Consider the following 16,393-nt stretch of genomic DNA (forward strand, 5'->3'; position numbering starts at 1 on the left):
GAATGCAGCTAATCATTCATTGTCTCAGTGCAATCCTTTAAACAAAAATGGATGTAATTATCTGAAGTGCTGAGAGGACAGTCTGTGAGGGTGAGCAGAGGGCTTCAAGTTGATTGAGGGGCTGAAGTAGGGAGAAGTAAGGAGTCAAAGACTCACCTTGGAAGGCAGTGATATCAAGAGCAGCATATAATTTCATGCATGCTTAGGATCACAGTGATGACAAGCTAGAGATAAGAGTGCCACTGAAATACCCCTTCACGTCCGTAGCTTGTATTTTTCAGTATTGAATACATTGGCTCTTTTCAACAGAATGCCTGTTGCTCTAAAGATGCAAGTAGAATTTTAAAAATTACCAGGGTAATTGTTCCTAATTTAAATACCTGTTGTTCCTTTTCTTCCTACCTCTTCTTTCTCCCCCATCAAAAAGAAAAGAATTTTTTTTTTTTTAAATACCTGCTAAGAAGTCAGCACTCAGTAGTTTTAGAGTGCCAGTATCCTCACAATTCAAGTATATTTGTTTCTTCCCATCCCCAGGTATTCAAATGGAGCGGGGAGAATACCTACTTCATCAATGGAGACATGACCTCCCTGGAACTTGGAGGTGGAGGGTGAGCAAAAGTTTGGTTTTCAAATTGCATAGCTAGCTTTATTTTATCTTCTAATGAGAACAGAGACAACGGTAGTTGCAGGAAAAACTAATGAGTAAAATGGCTGAACTTAATTCTAGTAAACTGTTTAGGACAGATATCTCAGCAATGTGATTTCTGTTACAGACTTAGGACAATCTCCATTGCTTAGAGAGCAACTGATGTTGGGCAAGTAATCTTGGGGAGGAGGGAGGTTGACAAAACCAGATGTTTTGGATAGATAACACTGCTCATTGCTGAAGAGGTTTGCCTCTGGAAGATAATTTGTAATGGCAATTTTGCCATAAACTTCTAGGGTTTCTCACATGGTCCTTGTTAAATGGTTGTTACTCCGTTGCTCCATAGAACAAGGATGCAGACAGTGATCAACCAGGTCCTAAATTTCAGAAGTCAATGGGTATGAAATCAAGGACTAAGGCTGTGCTTAGAAGCTGCCACCAGACTGCACCATGCGACATCTGGCCATGGTTTGCATTGGGGATGCATAAACACCTCTCCTCCTGAACTAGGAAGGAGCCACATCCACAGCCAAGGTGCCAGGGAAGTGTGCCTGATGCCTGCGCCCTGGGACAGTTGGGCCCCGGCCGTGCCCAAGAGGCTGCTCACCAGCAGCAGCCAGAGCCGGTGGCGCCGAAGGTGTGCGCTCAAGGCTCTGTTCTGCTGCGATAGCTGGTATGAACAAAAACAAGCTTGCTTGCAAGTCTTTGCTAGGGTTAAGCCCCTCATACTCAGTCGCAGAGGTTTTCAGAATTGCCTTGGTTCCTCCGTATCGCTCTTCTGTAGCTTCCAGTTGTCTGTAACTGTGACGTATGACCTGAAACCTGATGTGTGCTTCCTTTCTAGTGGCCGCTTTGGCTTATGGTTAGACGCAGATTTGTATCATGGGCGAAGCAACTCCTGCAGCACCTTCAATAATGACATCTTATCTAAGAAAGAAGATTTCATAATACAGGATGTAGAAGTATGGACATTTGAATGAAGTACTTACTGACTGCCTTAAGGACTGGATCCATTAGGCACTTAAAAAATAGAAGGTGCGGGCTGCCTCACGTTACACGCTTTTTTCTCAAGTTGTACCAGAGCATGATTACGCAAAAAATAACCAAGGAAAAACAGAGCTGGTTCTGAGAGGCAGTAGGAGACAGAACATTAAAAGACCAGAGGCGTTTTTTACTCCCTCCTCCAACATTCCTCCATCAGAGATGTGATGCTTATGATAACGTTCATGGTGTATAAATTGAAAACTTCTGTAACTGTGAAAAAGATACTGTGGGAAAACTATAAGTGTCTAGTACATTCCATGTGTATTTATGTTCAGTGTACAAAAGCTAACCAAAAATAAAAGGTTACTTCACCAAAATCTACAGCATACTGTTTGCCATGGAAAAGAATCAGAAGTAGGTGTACACAGCACTTAAGGGAACATGTTTTTAAAGTCTTTTTTATTTATTGTTGTTGTATAGCAGATTTTTTTTTTTTTTTGTAAATGTATTGGGTATGTTTTTTTCTTTAATGTTTCAGACCAAAATTTAATAAATAATTTCTATTCAGGTAGGTTTCTTAGGCATTGGCATTTATTCTGAATCAATTTATTTGACTTCTGGAGTTAATTTTTATATTTTTATTTTGTACATGAGATTCAGTTTTCATTTTACCCTAATAAGAGGGTTTGTTTTCTGGCAGAAACACTTGAGTGCATAATTCTGGATTTCTCGGAGATGAGGGAGAAGGTGGTTAGTGCTTCTCATTAACTCTGCTGCCATGTTCCTGTTAACAGATCACTGTTTTGGCAGCGTATGGAGACGTTGGGCAAACTGCCACCTAGTAGAGACTGTATCAGCTCTGGTGCAGTCAACAGAATTGGGACAGCATGCTCTGAGCATCTGTCCTAGTGCTATGTGACTGTTCATGAAGGACGTTTCTAAGAGAGAATTGTTTTTCTGTATCACCACCAAATGATTCAAAATAAACCACCCACTGTGCTTTTTTTTTTTTTTTTTTTTTTTTTGATCATTTCTTTACAAATTGAATAACTGCTTTGTAAAGGAGAAAATGCAATCTTAAGATTTAGAGAACAATGATACTTCCCTAACAGGCCAGGTCATGTTAGTATAATAGTTGTTTTCTTAGTAATTAATATATGACTTCCGACCTGAAAAAGACTTGAAGAAACTATCTGGCTTAGGATTTGACATGCAAAGAAATTGTTGTCTTTGTTTCCATGAAATAATTGGATGATTTTCTTCTTTCTCCCGTCAACACCAAAAAGACTCTGTGTTACAAAATTAGGCTAAACTCTAAAAAGGTCGGTACTACTAAAATTTTGGCAAGTAGGGAAAGTATGACAGAGGACTGGCCATCTTCACTGCTTTCTAAAGAATTCTGCTTTCCAGTTAAGCTGTGCTTTTATTTACACAATCCAAATCTGACCGAAACAGACTTTGTGGCTACACTAGAACACTCTCCTGCCGTTAGTCTCGAATGCGGGGTTGTCTGGAGAAAGGCAGGTTTTAGAAGTGGTAGCGTGCTTCTGTGCATTAAACAGTACAGCCTAATTCTAGAATATCGTTAATGAAGTAATACAACTCTAGTTACTGCTCTCCCTTTTTTTTAAATGTATTTAAAAAAGAAAAAGCCAGTGGTTTTCTTTCAAGAGCGTTAACAAATCTTAACTCTGCACAGAAATTTCACAGCCTACAACCAATGCTAGATACAGCAAGTCTGTACCACACTGCACGCGAGCTTTTCACAGTTCCCATCTACGTGGTCTACTACAGCTGTAAATCAACGTACTGGTGATGCTGTAAAATATTTTCCAAGTTGCTAGTAGCATAATGCTTTGAAGATACCAGAAATATCTAATAGTTTGCTCTTTTTATGGTGGCAGACCACTTACTAGTTTAAACAAAACAAAACACAGAAAACAACAACAACAACAAAATAAAACCCCAACAACCCCTTGCCCAAGTTGAACATTTGCCATACATTTCACTATTGCTCCTCCAATGTACTCCATTATATTATACTTGTCAGAGCATATCTAGATGCTGTGTTCTGTATTCAAAGCAGTGTTGTTCAATCGGAATTCTGTGACCCTTGAAGCTATGAATATTGAATATATGTAATGCAGTGCTATCACAATATTTTCAATAAAGGAATTTATGCATTCAGAAACGCGTGGCAGGCCCTTTCCTTTATTGATCCTTTCCTTTATTCACAGCCCTGAGTACGTTTTAAAGATGAAAGGATCTAGCTTAAGTTACAGGGTGTGCTGACGAATATTGAAGCCTCTCCCCTCAGAAAAAGCATTCAGCAATATCCTATTTCAGAAATGTGGCAAGAAGCTTTTGTGTTCTTTTTTTGTTTGTTTTTCTGTTGGGTGGCACCTCCTCGGATGGGGCTGTGTTGCGTGTTCCCTCAGGGGCAGGCTGTAGGGAGAGGTGCGGGTGCCCAGAGTCCTGGTGGCTCTCAGCTGGGGCGACTGAGCCTCTCCTCTTCCTCCTGACCACCCTGTGAGCAGAAATCGGAGCTCTGCACGCACTGTTGTACATTTTCCTACGTGCCCTTTTTATACTGCCCCAGTGCTTGTGTATTTTCCTTCCGGGCCAGACCCAGGCCCAAAGCTGCCTGAGCGCACCGCGTGCCCGCCAGGGGGAGGCCGCGGGCCCTGCGGGGAGGCCCCGCCTCGGCCGTGGGGAGGCGCCCGGCGGCGGCCGAGCAGCCATGGCGGGGGAGGAGGCCGCGGCCGGGGCCGGGGCCGGGCAGCTCGGGGCCGAGGGGAAGGAGCCGGGCGGCGGCGGCGCCGAGGGGCAGCAGTGCATCTTCTGCAGGATCGCCCGGCGGGAGGAGCCGGGCACCGCGCTGCTGCCCTGCCAGGTGGGTCCCCGGGGCGGGGGGGGGATCGCCCTGGTGGCCGTGCCCGCGGGGAGAGCCGGGGTGCGAGGGAGGTCGTGCCTGGGCACGGGCTGGGGGCAGCGGTGCTGCTGTGCGGGCGGCCCTGAAGCGCTGGTCGCAGGGGCGAGCCCCGCGTTTGCACGCGGTGGTGGCAGAGGTGGGTGTCTGAAACCAGGCACCGGTGTCCCTGCTGCCGGGTGTTGAGAAATCCTGGCCGCAGAAAGCCAGCTGGGGGAGCAGAGCGTGCCTGTGAGCCTCCCTGCGGGCAGGCTCCCGAGGTACTTTGATGTAGATGTGGAAAAAAATATAAATGTATCCCTCACGTTCCTGCCAGGTGTTTCAAACATAATACTGAATGTCACAGCGCCAAGGGGAAGGTCGCCTGTGTTACCCAGTGTCCGCATCCCGATCGGCCTCACCTGTGCGTGTTCTCTTTCAGTACGAAGACCTCGTGTGCTTCAGAGACATCAGGCCCGGGGCCCCCCACCACTACCTGGTGGTGCCCGTGGAGCACATGGGGAACTGCAAGACGCTCAAGTCCGAGCACATCCCTATCGGTAAGGCTGCTGCGTGTAACTTGGGGGAACATGGTTTTCCACAGGCTTAGGCGGTGTGCTGTGGCTGTGAAACACCAAAACAGGTGGTGCTTCACAGTGAGCGTGGGTAGGGACGTGCCCTTGCTGGCACCTGGCACGGCGCTGGCTGTGCTGTTCCAGAGTAACACAGCGCCAGTGCACGAAGCCTCTGCTGTCCGTGTGCATGCAGAGCAGGTGCCTCTGCGCTTTGTGGGAAACGCCACTCTGCTTTTTACATTATTAATGTGCTGCTCCGTTGCGTTTTCCTCAGTACGTATGTGGTTTTAAATTATATGGAGAAGAAAGAGAATTCTGTGAAATACGTATTTTATAACGTGCTACATCATTTTTCAGGAAAAGGGATAGCGAAGAAAGAACCGGTGTTACAATAAACTTCCATCATTTTTAATAGGCAAGATTCTAAAATATTAGAACTTTGTGTTGAGAGGCTATTTAAACAAACAAACAAACAAAATGTTATTACCGATGATGCAAAAAAATCATTATATTTGCATGCTGCACATTTTGAATCATTGTATTTGTCTTCTAAATGTAGGGTAGTTTTTCTCCAGAAACAGCTTCTATATGTGTTTGGCTTCAAGGAAATTCTAAAGAATTTTTGCCTTTGAAGTTGCTGTATTAGGATTTTATTTTTTTTTTTACAGTGATGAAAGCTTTGTCCCAGTAATACGTAGGACTGAGTGTTTGATTTTATTTTTAAATCTTGTTTTATCTCTGAAACTTTTGCTGTGTAGAGACATAACGTGGGAATTAGTCCGCGTCATTCTAACAAGTCTCAGTGTTTGGTGGTAGTGCTTTGGTTTTGGTGGTGGTGGTTTTTGTTTTTTTTTTTTTAATAAAAATATGGTGATACCATGGCTTTGGCCAAAGTTGTTAGAATAGTACCACACTTAAAGTTGTTGTTAATCTGGAAATGAGTACAGTAGTGATTTTTCATACCAAACTTTGCATGACACTATCTTAGACAATCTTTGTTTGTGCATGAGTTGAGTTTTAGTATTTATTCTTTGGGGGGAAAAAAACCACAAACACAAGTTTGTGATCTCAATGTAATCGTTGTTGAAGTTAGTTTTTGTTTGTGAAAAATACCTGCTTCAAATTACTTGACTCAAAGATACATAACGTGTAAAATATTACTTAAATATTAAATTAAATATATTTGTATTTCATAGTGAAGAGAATGATGGAAGTTGGAAAATCTGTCCTCCAGAAAAATAATTTTAATGACTTAAATGATATAAGGTACGTAATGGAAGCCTTCTGTGTTTGTTGAATATGTTCTTGACTCTTCAAAATGCTGGTTTAGAGATAGTGTTAATGACTGCAGTATGATTTATTGGAGAAACTGGGGTTGCACTGACTTACCACATGACTTGTCAAGTCACATGTGCTGGCACTGAATGTTGACTTCTTTCTGATCAATGCCTGGCGCAGATTGCATTCCACCTCAGATTCTCCCTTCCTTGTGGGATAGGGAGGGCACTTCATACCACTTATCTAAAGGTCTGCTTCTCCATTACGTGCTGAGCATATTCTCTAATTTCAGCTTCCAGGAGAGGTAAACTTTGTCCTTTTAATCAGGGCACTGCAGCACTGTGTTTCAGTCGTACCTGCACTCACTTAATTTCAGTGCTGCTGCCTTTGCTATAAGCCAATGTGTTTGATTGCCAAAATGAAGTGAAATGTAACGCAGTTTAAATAGTGTAGAGTAGAGGCAGATGGGTCTTCCTGTTTAAAATAGGTAGAAACTACAATAATCTAGTGGCAGTTGACTTTCCAGATGAAAACTAGATATGACACGTCTAAGGAATAGCCCGTTTCCTACTCTTCTTTTTAACACAGTGCATCTGAAATAGAGAGATGTGAAAGAAGAGGTTAATGATCTTCTGAAAAAAACACCTTGAGAGCATAATGAAAGGAAAGGACGTATCTTTTGTTCATGCTTTTATGTAAAACGGTTTGAGTTAATTTCTTAATTCAGTTGATCTTGTTAAAAAACTTAATATGTTCCACTTTCTGACTTAACATCACCAGTGTTTCTAACCTGTTTTCCTTTTCTGAAGAATGGGTTTTCACTGGCCTCCCTTCTGCTCAATATCACACTTGCATCTTCATGTCCTGGCCCCAGCCAGTCAGCTAGGATTCTTATCCAGACTGATTTACAGAATCAACTCTTACTGGTTTATCACGGTGAGTGTAATGCACGTGAACTTTTCATTAGGTTTTCAATTGCAAGCTGAAAATGTGATGTCTTTCCAACACTTTAACTGTGCCTAAAAAGTCTTTGAGTAATAATTGTAGCAATGACAGAAATAACTGATTAAATTTTGCATTAACTTTTTGAGAGAATACAATAGTAAAATTTAATATTAATGTTTATGATTAATAGGGGAAATAGAGCAACAATAACATTAACAGCAAACAAAACAGTAGTTCTGGATTTAATGCATCACTTAGGTTGATGTGATGTGCCTCTGACTAGACTTTGTAGGTATTTATTCTTTTATGTGAAAGGGTTATATTAGAATGTGAGGGGCTGTGTATTGTACATGCCTTGGTTTATCCAGCGTAGGTGCAAAACATGGCCACCTAATGGCTGCTTTTGTCAGTTCATATATTTTCTTCTTATTTTGTTCATTATTAGTTTCTTAGACTGAAACAAGTGTCTGCTTACACAACTAGTCTTTGTACTGACCTCTGTCGGTAGAGATCAGGAATGAGATGGAACTGGCATTGACTAAATCTGCTTGAAAATCTCTCTGGAGGACTAATGCGAACTCACTCAGCTTTGACTCATCAGGAAACTATCCCTGTAGTGTAGCTTCAGCATCCCAGAGTCATTGGACAACCCCAAAGCAAAGTTGCTGAGAAAAGTCTCTCTTCTAAAGAAGAATATAAAAAGCCTCTTAAAGAGAAAAACTTGGCTGGGGCTCTTGGCTGTCTCAAAACAAGCAGATTGCTCTGCTGTGTAGCAGAGCATCACGGAGATATTTGGGCCTCAAAAAACTTGTAGCTGTCTAGTTATACTGCTTACTGGTTTGGATTAGCTCAGAGGTACCCATACCAAGTTTAGCTATCTGATACAGATGCAATTCAAAACGTATTTTGCCCTGTTGTCAAGTTGGAAAATGTTTTTTTTTTTTTTTTAGTTATAAGGACTTGAACGTGATATATATTTAAGAATGTAAAACACGATTCAGATAACTTCATTTTCAGTTACTCCATGCTTATCTAGCTTTATTTGCAAAGGAAAACATGTAGTAGCTACTTAACACCTATTAAGTTGTTGCCATCTGAAGTAGCTGATGGCATATTTACTGTGTGTATTAAAACATACTGGCTTTTCACCTTTTAACTTGGTTCCTTTGGAGATCTTAGTAAGACCTCGAGCACACGTTCAAATTAAAAGATGAATCCAGTGGGGACTGGTGTTTAAATAAATAAAAAATGCCCAAAACAAAACAAACAAAAAAGTGACAGTAATGTAAAGTGATTTCAGAAGTGCCCAAGTGAGTCTCCACATCCTTAATGTGGCCTGCTAGAACAAGGGTGGCAGACCTCCTTCTACCCCATTCCTTTCCGAGGGCTGGTGCTGTCACACACAGAAAATATCGCTGCCCCAGCTGTGTGGTAGATGTGTAAATATGGCCATATGGAGAGAAAAGTATGTGTGAGCATAGTGACCTAACCGAAGAATGAATACTTGCCTAATGACACGAGCAGCATGTGAGTGCTCTCCATCTCTCAGTCGTGTACGACTGGCGTGCGGTTTGTGGGTGATGAGAGGCCACAAGATGCTGCTCTGGAGCGTCTCCCGGAGAATTCCCTTCCTCAGAGCCTGGTTGTTCTGAGCACAGCTGTCTTCCAAGGTCCTTAAAACATGCTGCTGCCAATGCTGTTTCTTCGCTCAAACATCCTCTGACTGGCAGAGTTTCTTTTTCCTTTTCTGATCACTTAATGGGTGATGCAAATGTGAAAAAGCCTGCTGTTTAAAACAATCGTATTTTACTCCTGCTGTTGTATGCTTTATCCGTAGAAGTGAAAAGTATATGCTGTATTCGTCAGCATCACACTGTTGCTGTTTATAAAATGTTTTGGCTTTTTTTTTTCAGTAAACAGAAGGTTCACTGCATAGTTAATGCATTGCTTTCTCTCTTTCATAGGCTGAACAACTGATTGAGCGACTGCAAACTGAAAACACTGCCAGTTGAAAGCTCTCCTAGCCTCAGATGACTAACTAGCCCGTTTGTTCTTTGGTTTTGAACTCTGATTTCAGGTTGCACAGTTCGTTGCCAACAATATTCCTGGGTAAGAAGGCTTAGTTCCTGATGAGGAAATACAGAATTCATAGCTGTCAACCTAATCCTCACGTTTGGGTACTCCAGAAGTCTGTGTACTGCTCTGACAATAAGGCAGTGTATTTTAATGCTAATTTTAGGTATGTGTATGCATATATAATAGACACATACATTATACATAGACACATCCACGTATGCAAACAAGTTCTCCCAGTAGAATGCAGGGTATAGCAGCAGAATGTATCCTAACTGCATCCTGTCCTAAGGAAATAAGTTAGTAGTAACAGCATGCACGTGGTACCAAAGGTAATATTTGTTGTGGAATCTAGCTTTTGTTTTAAAGCTCCATTGTTCTGGAATTGCAAGGGACATCCAAAACATTTCAGTTTCCATCTGTACTTGTATGATATATTACCTATGCCTAGTTAGTAGTAGGTACATTGCAGAAAGTACACTACTAACTTTTCTGGTGCTAAACCACTTTAATATATTACCTGTCTTACTTGCATGACAGTGACATAGTACATGTTAATACAATATGTGCCCAAGATGTGATCATGCTATAAAACATAGAATATAGTTTAATTGTATGTGTAAGTGATTGTATGTTGGACTGGAAGATTGTTTCCCTCTTACGTGCACAATATTTTTAATTAGTTATTATATGTTTACAAAAACGTGAAGAGTTCAGAAGAATTGACTTAGCATGCTGCTGTTCTGCATCATGGTAGAAAAGACACGTTTTGAGATTATTCTGATACTGTTCTCACATGAAGCCATTTGGAGATTACTAATGCCTTGGCTAAACTTGATTTCTAAATGAGGTCATGAGAGAAGTGGGTCTTTAGTGCAGTATGTGGCAGGCTTGCATAACAGCAGCCTGATTTGGATTTGGAAGAGCGGGGACTCAGCCCAAAATTGGAACATGCAGGGATTGTGTTCGGAATTGGTTATGGACCCTGCTGAACACTTGCCTTCACCGTGTGACTCTAATCAGTAATGTTAGAGCTCTGTTTTTCAATACCATGTTAAGGCAGACTGTCTGGGAAGTTCACACTCCCGAAACCACGGAGTGGATTTTCCTTGTTCCCCGACTTGGTGCTTAACTAATCAAGTGTCCTTGGCTGGTGCACTTGGATGCAGCTGAGGCGGTGATGGTGTGTTGTGCCTGCAAGATTCCCCGAGCATAATCTTCTCAATGTTTTCCACTGATCCAGCACCTCTTGCCTTAGCGGGACAATGCATTGTAATATTCTTACAGCAGGCTACACATCGTACTTGAGAAGATTCACACCCTTCTAAACAAGTGTTTTCTACCCAGAAGTGGTACCATCAGTCTCTTCTGCAAGAGCTTGTTCCTAATGTCACGTTATTCTTACTACCGGGCACTCACGTACTTTGCAGTTTTAATTTGTAGCGTTAGTTAGGAGGAGTATGAATTAAAGGCACTGAACTTTGGTTAATTCTGTGCAATAGATTAGGAGGCTTGAGTTGGTTCCTAACCGTATGAAATATTTGAACGTTAAGATTTTTCAAGAGTTAATACTCTGCGTGATCTGATTTGTAATTAATCTATGTAACTACATCTAACTGTAATATTTAAAGTACCAACATATGAACTGTTGTCAAAAGGGATTAATAAATGGAACAAATGCTAATTGTGGAGTGATCTAATGGTGCAGCCAAGGAGTTGTGCTGACTACGGTCAGCAGCAGAGCGCTCGCTCCTTGCCCCTGCTCCCAGCAGGATGGGGCAGAGAATGGGTCAAGATAAACACGTTTTTTCCTCTTCTTTTCTTCAGGTATTAAAATAAGACAAGTAATGTAAAGATCATTGCTCACCACCTCCCATGAGCAGCCTAGTAGCAGTGGCTGCCTCAGCCCCCCAGAAATCCTCCCTGTGGTTCTTACTGCTGAGCACGACGTCTGGCAGGGAATAGCCTGGCAGGTCAGTGTGTGCCAGCTGTGCAGGCTCTGTCCCCCCAGCTGCTTGGTTTTGTGCAATAGGCAGAAGATTGGTGTGTTAACAGCGCTGCTTTAGCCACAGATCCCAAACAGCACCGTGTCAGCTACTATGATGAGAATGAGCGCCATCCCAGCAAGACCCAATGTACTGTCAAATGCACGCAGCAGGAAACATGAAGATCTGCTTTTATGTCTTATATTTGAGGAGGGTCACAGGAATGGCAGTTCCTCACACAAGGTGTATAAATGGAGGCCCATTCGTTACCAAGAGGAATGCTCAGTGTCTCCGTAGTGTTTTTCAGCACAGACCTGTGTGTGGTCCATTTTCCTTCTGTATGGATGAACATTGTTCTCAGGCTTGGCAGATGTTTTTTAATCGGGTTGAGAAATACTTTCTTAAGTGTGTCCCTGCCCACGGCAGGGGAGCTGGAATTAGATGATCTCTATGTCCCTCCAACCCAAACCATTCTGTGATTTTCTGAGAAGTCTGTTCTAATGCTTTGGCTATGTTTCAGGAGCGCTGGCTACCCTCTGGAAAGGCAGCAGGCAGGCCCCATTCGTTGTGTCACCCTCTTCAACAGCAGCATTGTAACACCATTTTCCAACTTACCCAGTCGTCTGACTCCAGGGAGCAAAGATAGCTGCAAAGCTCTTGGAGGGAGAACTTGGCAGCTTTTACTCCTCAGTGTACAAGGCCCAAAGGAAAGTTGTTTACCCGCTGCTCCTGGCTCTGTTGTTCTTTGATCCAGTATTAGACGTCCCGAGAAAAGCTGCTTTTTTGACTACTTCTTTAGGAACAACAAAGCTTTATTTGTACTTTTTTGCTCAATTGATTTACATAAACTCCCAACCTAATGCGAGCCCAGAGAATAATACTGCTATGCTGAAGTACTAATTGCCCCCTTCAGAAGGGGTGAAACACGCACATACAATGCTGTTCAAGGTGGAATAAGGAAAAAAAAAAGTTTCAGGTGTTTTGACTAAGGACAGCATTTTCAATGTGATTACATTGGTAATAGCTCTTCAAGGTATGCTGAGGTATTAAGCGTGAGTTGAAATTAAATATATAAAAATGGGAGCAAACTGGTAAAAATCATACCTGAAATTTTACAAACTTGGAAACAGTAAAAAATCTACACAAAATCTCACTTGCTGTCATTTCAACTATTGTGCATTATTTATTGAAGTGCTGAGAGTGCTTTCAGTGTTTGACAAGAGAAGATACAGATATTTCCTGTAAAATGAACACTCTCAAACAGGTGCAAAATTCACACGCTTCAACCAGAAGAAAAGGAAGGATTACAGAGGGAGCTGAGAGGCTTGCTACAAAAAAAAAAAAAAAAAAAAAAAAGTGAAGTTCTAGGAGAGATTGGAAGAGCTCAAATTTGCTTGGTAGGACAAGAGCACCTTTCAGAAGGTCAGAGTGCACTTAAGTACTTAAGTATTTGCAGTATATTTGCAAATACTTAAACCTCACATCCTACATTTTTGTGAAAATAACACTAAATTTGTTCCATTGCTCCATTTATACTAACGGGAGCCTGTTGCATTGAAAAAAAGGTTTTAAAAACTTTCATCTGTAGATGTTCATTGAAACTCTACGTTGCAGATGAGGAAACAGAATTTTATAGCACTTGTAAACTAGTAGCTACATTCAGTCATGTCCATGAGACACGGTGCAGTCCTGTCTGTACAGAGTTCAGGCCTAATTTTTTATTCTTGAGTGTATCAGTGGACAAACTGACCAACTGTATTGTCTCTTAGACTTCTTTTGAAATTCTGGCTATTGCTGAAAGCAGGAAATGAGATTTGACAACCCGTGTGCTGGCCCAGTTTGGCAGCTTTCTGGTGTTGGTAACCATTGCATGGGCACATAAAACAGAAGGATGTGTCACTCTTGAGAGAGAATGTTCATCTAAACATGGCAGGCAGGAAATTTGGCCCTATAAATGGTTAAGAAAAAAAAAAAAATCCATCCCTCTATAAATTATGTTTTAAATAACAATCCTTGGTTTTGTTCAAAATTGACGGGACATATTTTTCATAGTCACAAAGTTGGAAGGCCCATTTCATTAGGGCTTACTCTGCTTCTGTCTGATTTGGTCAGAAGTACGCTCAGAGCTTTTGCAGATGTACTCCAGTGACACCTACACCAGCCAGCAGCAGCAGGAGTGCAACTAAGGCCATGTTATTATCTGACACTAACTACATGGCTGTGGAAGCCTCTGTTCTCGTTTAACTACCTGCCCCAGTCTTAATTAAGAGCGTGTGAGTCTGCACGAGCTGGACCTGCACCTTAGGGTGCTCAGGTTACGCACTGCCCCAGCTCTGTGTCTTTGGAGAGTCCTGTATTATTTTTCCTGGTACCCTGTTAGTCAGCTGGCAATATCTGAATAGCCCAATCCTGCCTCCTAGAAGTTACCAACTATTGCTACTGCTGAATCAATTGGATATACAAATTGTTAGAATTAAGCAGACCACAGGCCACGGCTGTATTACAAGAAGTTTGATGCATTCTGAAATCAAAATGTATCCCCAGGCTTTACCTAAAGGCAGCTGAATCCTTCAATGTGTGCTCATGTCATCTCTCAAGGAATGCTTTTCCAACAGGCAAAGCATCTTAAGCGTGCTATAATGACAAGTTATGTGTCTTGTTTTAAAGTGCAAGCCATAAACAATTTTACAGAGGAGTGGTTTTGAGAGCTATGGGAACACCAACCAGCAGTGTGTGGCACAGCACATATTCCCCAGCTTCCAACATGGTAAAATTGAACACACAGTGATTGAAACTCATCCTTTATTTCCCCCTCGATGCTGCACCTGCATCTGGCTGTCCTGTTCTACAAAATACTTCACCACATTCATTTCATCCTTCCCCCCCCATCCTATTTTCACTGTCTTTTCATTAGGATGCTATTGAAAAGTGCATTTTTGCATGCTCTGTCAAAAGAGTTATTTTGATGCAAATCCCCATTAGGTGAAAACGTCAAACAAAAATCATTCTTTTCTTATACTCTCTGAAAAACAAACAACATATAAATAGCATAAAATAATTATCATTTAAATCAAGTTAATAATTTATAATAAGCCTCAATTTCCTTTTGAGGCAGAAGAATATTCTTATATTAAAGACTCAACAAGTAATGTAGTTAACAGGACATAAAAGCTTTTGTTTGCCCTGGTAAAAAGTAGAATTTTTTGTTCCCAATGTATATAGTTTTCTTGCTGGGAAGTATTGTAAGCAGTTATAACAGCTGTCGTGTATAACCAACTCTGAGCACTGAAAAAGTTCCTCCAGAAGAACCATGACGAAAATCCTTATCACTCATCTCTCAGTCCCTAGTTTTAACTAGCAGATCATTTTTTTTCCCAGTTTGGAGAACTCACAACGGTGCTCTGAAAGCACAGCTCAGTGAGGCATGTGAGTGCACCACTACACTTGTATTTATGCATTTGGCACTGCAGGATCTCAACTCTCTGTTGTAAACAGCATTGCTACACTCTGCTGAAAGAAGTAAAAGAGGCTTTTTTTTTCTTCATTTTATATATGCACAGTGTCACAGTGTGCAGGTCCTGCTGTCTTTCATGTCTTTATGCTGTAGCACACTGCTTGCTATGAAGGGGTATGGTTAGGCTCACCAAAAAGGCTGCAGAACTTTGTGACCTGGAGTATGATGTAGCATCAGAAGAAAGAACAGGTGAAAATGGTGTGAGATACAGAGAGGAAAAGGACAAGACACACAGATGGTTTGGAGAACAGACTATTAAACACCAGGACTAGTGCAGCTCTCCAGAATACACGCAACATGCAACATATTTAGGAATCATGAAACATCCTTGCTGTATGTACCATAAACCATTAAGCAAGTGGTACTTCTGTATACTTGGGTATTTGCATATACTTCATGAAAGTCAACGTAACTTCCACCTAGTTATTTTCACCACGTGAAAATAACCTCAACTTTTGCTACATACCAAGCTCCTGTTTGAAGCAGTATATGAATTCCCAAAGAAGTTTTCAATTCCGTGTGTTGCAAACCAAAATCCCCCCCACGGTGAGTCTTTCACAACCTGTAAGAATCAGCGTTGTATGGCAGCAAGTTAGCAATTTGCTTTCAGCAGCCTAAAGCCCTAAGTCAGCAGGGATGCTGGAAGAGCCGCAGGACATTGTAGTGATGATGACAATGAGGGGACAATCCAATGGCAACGTGATGGATGAGCTGATTATCTGCGATTTCTGTCCAGAACAGCTATTGTTTTTACGAAAGCTGTATTTTACAATCCTCCTCACCTGTTTTCTCCCCTGCGAGCGTCCCGCTAACTTGCCGAGCTGAAGTTCCGCGGCGAAAACCTCTTCCCAGGCGGCGTCCAGGCGCTTTTCCAGGTGGAGGCGGGCAGCACCACCGCCGCTTCGGCTCTCATTCCAGCAGCGTGATGACCACGTCGTCGTCTTTTCCTTGCCAGAGCATCTCGCCCTCGAAGCGGACCAGGCCGTGCTTCCTGGCCCTCAGCAGGATGCCCACCACCTTGTTGGAGATGGTCACGTAGGTCTCGAAGAGCTGCCCGAAGGTCACGCTCACGCGCCCGTCGTCCCCCCTGCGCCCCGTGCTCCTGATCACCAGGCACAGCTCCTCCACCTCCCGCCCCACGTGCGAGTGGGCATCCTTGCCCCGCTGCTCCGTCCTGGAGCCCTCGGGGGGCCTCCCGTAGGCCGGGTCCCCCCTGGGAGCCAGCGCGGGCCTGCCGGGCAGCCCGCCCTCGCTGCTGAACGGGTTCCTCCTCTGGTACTCGCCGTGGCCCTCCGCCCAGCTCTGCCAGCTCCGCCGCAGCTCGCCCACCGCCCCGCCGCTCTCCTCGCCCTGCCCCTCGCCCACACCGGGCTCCATCCCCCGCGGCGGGCCCCGACGGCCCTGCGGGACCCCTGCGGGACGCGGCTGGGGCCGGGCTGCCGAGGAGGAGCCGCTGAAACAGCCCCGGGGGCTCAGCCCCAGCCC

At 43.0% G+C, this 16,393-nt stretch overlaps 2 protein-coding genes across 3 annotated transcripts in view; both read left to right on the plus strand.

Moving 5' to 3' along the window:
- The window catches only part of NCOA7 (nuclear receptor coactivator 7), an 82,720-nt gene extending 81,040 nt beyond the window's left edge, over nt 1–1,680 (plus strand). For both annotated transcript variants that reach the window (XM_084284993.1, XM_084284994.1), the window contains 2 exons: nt 535–608; nt 1,491–1,680. In XM_084284993.1, coding sequence (XP_084141119.1) covers nt 535–608; nt 1,491–1,626 — 210 coding nt within the window. In that variant the 3' untranslated portion in view covers nt 1,627–1,680. The remainder of the gene's footprint in view (nt 1–534; nt 609–1,490) is intronic.
- Nucleotides 1,681–4,339: 2,659 nt separating this feature from the next.
- HINT3 (histidine triad nucleotide binding protein 3) lies at nt 4,340–11,093 on the plus strand. The gene is made up of 5 exons (XM_084283617.1): nt 4,340–4,523; nt 4,981–5,098; nt 6,310–6,379; nt 7,201–7,327; nt 9,301–11,093. Exons 1-5 carry the CDS (start codon nt 4,371–4,373, stop codon nt 9,346–9,348), a joined length of 516 nt encoding a protein of 171 aa, XP_084139743.1. The 5' UTR covers nt 4,340–4,370; the 3' UTR covers nt 9,349–11,093.
- The last annotated feature ends 5,300 nt before the right edge of the window (nt 11,094–16,393 follow it).

This window comes from Netta rufina, assembly GCF_964035555.1.
Source record: "Netta rufina genome assembly, chromosome: 3".
In the NCBI taxonomy this organism is placed as follows: domain Eukaryota; kingdom Metazoa; phylum Chordata; class Aves; order Anseriformes; family Anatidae; genus Netta; species Netta rufina.